General features: G+C 33.8%; 1 protein-coding gene across 1 annotated transcript in view; it reads left to right on the top strand.

The window, feature by feature from the left end:
• Positions 1–5,991, top strand: part of Smp_194430 (hypothetical protein) — a gene marked incomplete at both ends in the record, with an annotated part of 43,262 nt that overhangs the window by 18,031 nt on the left and 19,240 nt on the right. The window contains 2 exons of the mRNA XM_018792055.1: positions 1,643–1,730; positions 3,208–4,338. Coding sequence (XP_018644953.1) covers positions 1,643–1,730; positions 3,208–4,338 — 1,219 coding nt within the window. The remainder of the gene's footprint in view (positions 1–1,642; positions 1,731–3,207; positions 4,339–5,991) is intronic.

Genomic DNA, 5,991 nt, shown 5'->3' with positions numbered 1-5,991 from the left:
GATTATTTCAACTGCTTCTTTATGTTGAGGTTTCATTTAAAACTCTGCGTAAATATGACCTATATTCATACTTGAACCTAGAGTGGTCAGGGATTTCTTTTAGGCGGAAGCAGCTTGTTTTAGTTCATAAACTGTTATGATTGAGTCTAACTATTCTGATCAGGCCCATCCTTACTTCACAATCACATAACATAATTACAAGCTTCGTGTTAGGTGAGCTGCAGATCGATTGGCTGACCAAAGAGTGACGATTTTTTCTGATAAGAACTTAGACGGAAATAATGATATGTTTTGCAGTCTTTGATATTTTACGAAATGACAGAGATGTGTTCGTTTTTATAAATGGGAAAATGAATTTACAATAAATTATCTGTGTGAATAAATTACAATCCATAGAAATTAAGGAGTAGGGATTTCAATAGTTGAGATCATGAGTCAATTGAAACCAAACCACCATGGAAAATCTGGAATCACTAAACGGTCATTTCGCTCTATTGTGGGGCTCCTCAGCGGTGCACATCCACGATCCCGCCTCGCGAGATTTGAACCCAGGACCTATCAGTCTCGCGCGCGAGCGCTTAACCTCTATATCACTGAACCGGCATCCAACGGTGTTAATCTCTAACTTCGACTGATTCACGAAATTGAGAGGCACATCCACCATTGTCTTCAGTGAGTTACTATCTCACAACAGACCCGGTTGAACTCCACTGGTCACAGCTTCAATTTACTCATGATATCAACTATTGAACTTACTATAATATTCACAAAATCCCTTCTGAAAAAAAATTTGTTAACTTTCCATTTACGGTTAATAGTTTAAAAATTGTTCATCTATACAATAATCCATTATTTGATTTATTAAACAGTCAACTTGACTATTAAAATATAAATAAATTTGACCTACATAAATAAATGAAAGTGAAATTGTAAGTTTCCTGAAATCTTACAAAATTAGTTCTTATTAGAATCTATTACTACTAATCATTTCCTTAATTAATCTTTAAATCTATTATATAATAATGTATTACTATTGAAATTGTTCTCTACTTACTTATATCATTTGATCTTAAGAGTATGATTTTGTTTAACAGTATACAATTCTTAAGAATATCTTCCCATTAAAATAAAGGCAAACACATACAAATGTATTTTCGTAGTTGAAAGTGTGAGTCAATTGAAGCTAGACCACCATGGAAAAACCTGGAAGTACTGCACGGACGTTTCGTCCTATTGTGGGACTCTTCAGCAGTGCGCATCCACGATCCCGCCTCGCGAGATTCCAAACCAGGATTTACCAGTCTCGCGCGCGAGCACTTAACCTCTAGATCACTGAACCGGCATCCAACGGTGTCTATGTCTAACTCCAACCAATCCACGAAGTTGAGCAACCGTTCACCTATTGTCTCTAGTGAGTTGATATCTCACAACAGACGTGGTTTGAACTCCACTGGTCACTGTTTCTCACTAGAACTTCAGAATTTACCTCTCAAAGTCAGTCACTAGTGATCATATGATTATTATCATCAGAACGTAACTTATAAGCACGAATCCATTAAACATAATTGTACCGATGGATACTTTTAACAATGTTTAACTGAGAAAAAAACCATCATATTACTGTATACATATTTATTTCCAGATGGAATCCTTTAGAAGGATTATTTAGGCCTAATGTGGTTAATGAATCAACTGAAGTATTTATCAATATCCCATCAACAGAAAATCATGTATGTAAATAATTTAATAAATTTTTACAATATTTTATAAAGTTATTAATTAATTATTTGATAAATGGTGATGCTCTTAATGTTAAAATTTTACAAGATAATATGATAGCCCAATGTTTATACATTAAAATATTAATAGGAAGTGGTAATTTGGTAGTTGAATCATTAGGATCCTGGTTCGAACACACTATCCGTTTACTCTGATTTGAGCAGTTGGGTTATGTGGATTTATGAAAATATTTGTTAATGAGTGAACTTCAAATTAAACATTATGACTGAGGGTTACTAACTAGGTTGAATGTATTTTTAAATTAACAGAATACACTGATTGTTTTTACATAGGAGTTCCTACATCTGTAAAATATCAGGCATCTAGATAAAAGCTATAAAGTGTCAGTTAATGTCCCAATCGCAGAGCTCAATGAACAATTGGCTTTTTGTGACAATTATATTATTTCTTGATAAATAACGAACACCAACCCAATCACACTTGATGGCGAAAACATTCACTTACCTGGGAAACATCATTGATGAACAAGGAGGATCTGATGCAAATGTAAAGGCGAGGAATGGCAAAGCAAGGACAGCATTCCTACAATTGAAGAACATATGGAACTCAAAACAATTATCAACTCGTTTCACAGTGAGAATCTTCAATGCGAACGTCAAGACAGTCCTACTGTACGGAGCTGAAACGTGGAGAACTACTACGGCCATCATCAGGAAGGTACAAGTATTTATAAATAGTTGTCTACGCGAAATACTCAACACTCACTGGCCGGATACCATCAACAACAGCGTTTTGTGGGAGAGGACAAACCAGCTTCCAGCTGAAGAGGAAATTAGGAAAAGACGTTGGAAGTGGATCGGACATACATTAAGGAAATCACCAATGTGCATTACAAGGCGATTCCTAACTTGGAATCCGGAAGGGAAGCGGAAAAGAAGAAGGCCAAAGAACACATTACACGGGGAAATACAAGCAGATATGAAAAGGATGAATGTTAACTGAAAAGAACTGGAAAGGATTGCCCAGGACAGGGTTGGATGGAGAATACTGGTGTGCGGCCTATTCTCCTCCATGAGGGTTAACAGGCGTATGTAAGTAAGTTCATAAATAAAACAAATACTTGCTGACAAAAAAATACGATAACACTAGTCGCAACCCTACATCGCAAATGGTAATCGTTAGAAATTCTCCTAACAGATCATTTCACGTATTTGTTTATTTTTATTGAACTAAAATAATCTTGTTATAAATTAAGCTAGAACAGTTTTGGTTTCGTCAATCATTAAAAAACCTGGTTGATTGTAGAGATACAATATCATAGCTTTATTGAATTAGAAAACGCTGTTGCCAGTAGTGTTATGAACCTAAATACTTTTAGAATTCATAAGTAGATAACTTATCTAATGACTCAAAAGTACTAATGAATGAAATTATTCATTTTTTTTATCTACACTCACACTTTTACAGGTAGCTGAAACCGAATGTGCTGATCATCGTGGTTCGGAAGTAATGTCGTATTATCCAGTGGTTGACTATCAGTATCCAAACACAACTCAGGGTAATATATTAAACTGTAAAATTTTGAATGTTGATTCTGCTCATGTAACGACTAAAACAAAATCTCAATGTTTGAAAGAAAGTCCTGTTACGGAAGAAGAACAGGCACCTTATAGTTCACAAACAATCCATTCTAAATCTTTTAGGCATAATAGGTCATTGTCACATAACAGAATGTTGCCTACTTACTCATCATCGCAGCACAAATCTCAAACATATGATTATTTCAATCCTTCCAGAAGATCAGGTTATCAAATTTCCTATTCCAGAAAACACCCAACTGACCATCATGATAAAAACAGTCGGTTTTTTAAATGGCGTCATAGACCTTCCAGAAGAAGGAACAATCTTACACATAACAACATTGAAGGTTATTCGGATTCTGATTTAAATACTGTATACTATAATAGGAATAATATAGAATATTCATCAACTGATTGTTCCAGCAGTTCAGAACAAAGTACTGAAGCTCTTGGTGAAGGAATATATTTGAATTATTCAAGCCAAAAACGCCACGGTCATTGTCCAACTTTTGCTAATAATGCACAATCAAGAAGAACTTCAACACAAAATGGAACAAGAAAATTGTATAATCGTGAAAGAAGTAAGCGAAGACAAAGAAATATTCCAGAAACTATCAATCAACCATACTTTTATGGCTCTCATCCTGTTCAACAACAAGTTCACTGTGTTTATCCTTACGAAACTGCAAACCAGAAAGTATATACCGATATACACTGCCTACCTTACGCTCCAGTACAACCAACTTGGATTCGTCCTCCATTCATAACAAATACCTTAAATCCTTGTCCGTTTTATGCAACAAATCAGCCGACCTTTGTGGGATCTCCATCAGTCTCAGTTATACCGCGATTACATAGTACAAGTCCCCTGTCATTTTCGCATCCACATAATGCTGATCAGCTCCTAGTATATAACTTAAATGAACAAAATGTATTAGTACCAGAGTCAAATAATCCTAATGTACATATAATCACAGAAGCAATAGTATCAACTGAATCAGCCAATTTGCAAACGCAAGTGAGTTGAAAATCATTAGATATTTAATAAATTACTTATTGAACTGATATATTAAATGTAGGTGAAGATTCTTAACTTGACTTCATAGATTCATTTATATCTTGCCATATATTAACCTGACAAAAATAGAAGATTTACAATGCATTCGACTGAGTATGCCTCTTTGTTGTTCTTTATCATTGGTTTGACAATAGATTAAATATTTTTACGAGGCTTTACTCACAATTTATTGAGTTGTATTTCAGCAATTAATGAGATGTCTATATCACTTAAGGATTTTTAGTATCTTTAAATTATGTAACTCACATAATAATCTTGAGAATCGTCATTGTTACTAATTAATATCGGCTAGAAAACCTTTTTAGGGAGACAGACCATTATGCAATCCATTTATTCCTTGACAGTGCGCAGCTGCTATCACACAAGATATAATTTTGAAACTTTACGTTTCGTGGAGGCCATTATATGTTTAAACACTGAGTACGAAGCATGTGGTTTCAAACATATAGTTCTAGCTTATTCGTGATTTGAGTGCATAATCTTCCTGTATCAATGAAAAAAACTACGACGTTCCGAAATTATTTTAATCTACGGATCATCAAATCTGACTAAAACTCTGAAGAATATATTTTAACTTTTCTCATTAGTGAAAACTCAAAATGGACCACAATCATACTTTAAGTCTCCACTTTAGTCAAAAAATGTTTTATGAGAAGGCAGTACAGTCTCGTTTCAAATAAACAGTAGTGAAGCCACTAATATAAAAGTACGTATATATGTATGGATAATGCGTGCTGTTAGTCAGTAATAGGCTGTAAATGTATATTGTTTTGGGTAGTGTAAATAAGCAAAGCCGTAAGCAGCCTTTTGAATAAAACTGATTCTCCTTACGATATTCTAATGAGATTTATTCAGTAGTTTGAGAATTATATTAATAGTCCAATGTTCATGGAAGACATTATGTGACTAACAGACTTTTGGGTCTTGCAAAAAAATTTGTTTTGTTCATTTGTTAATGAACCTAATCGATAATTACCTTGAAGCCCAAAATTAACAATAATGGTTACCTGTAGGTCACAGATGACAGTGAAACACCTATTAAATTAATATTTGATGTTAGATACCTTAGCTTTAAACACTTGATTCAGTATCGACAAGTGAATAAATAATTTGTAAATCGTTTAAACGCTTCACTCACCTACTGTTGTTATATCTATTATATAGATCTGAAAAATTGAGTTAAATCTTTCAGTATAACATTAATAAGGTTTATTTGCGATGCTTTTGTTCATCTTCTTAGATATGGATAAACAACCATGAATTTAAGATGAAAAGTGTAATAAAACTGAATAGGAATGTAGTCATGAATAGAAAAACTTTTATCATTATTAAAGCCCATTTCACAGATATTAATAATTCATTTTATACTGGTCTCATAATGATTTCAGCTACAATCTCAATCCCATATTATAATATAATTCAATTTTAATTTATTTTATAAGCAATTCATAATAAAGCCAAAACAAATATTGATGAAGAATAATATGAATGTGTCGTTCAATTTCGTGGATCGGTTGAAATTAAACATTAACACCGTTGGATGGAGGCTCAGTAGTCTAGATGTTAAGCTCTCGCGCGCCAGACTGATAGGTC

Source organism: Schistosoma mansoni (assembly GCF_000237925.1).
Source record: "Schistosoma mansoni, WGS project CABG00000000 data, chromosome 1 unplaced supercontig 0010, strain Puerto Rico, whole genome shotgun sequence".
Taxonomy (NCBI): Eukaryota; Metazoa; Platyhelminthes; class Trematoda; order Strigeidida; family Schistosomatidae; genus Schistosoma; species Schistosoma mansoni.
This window is presented reverse-complemented; position numbering and strand designations above follow the sequence as displayed.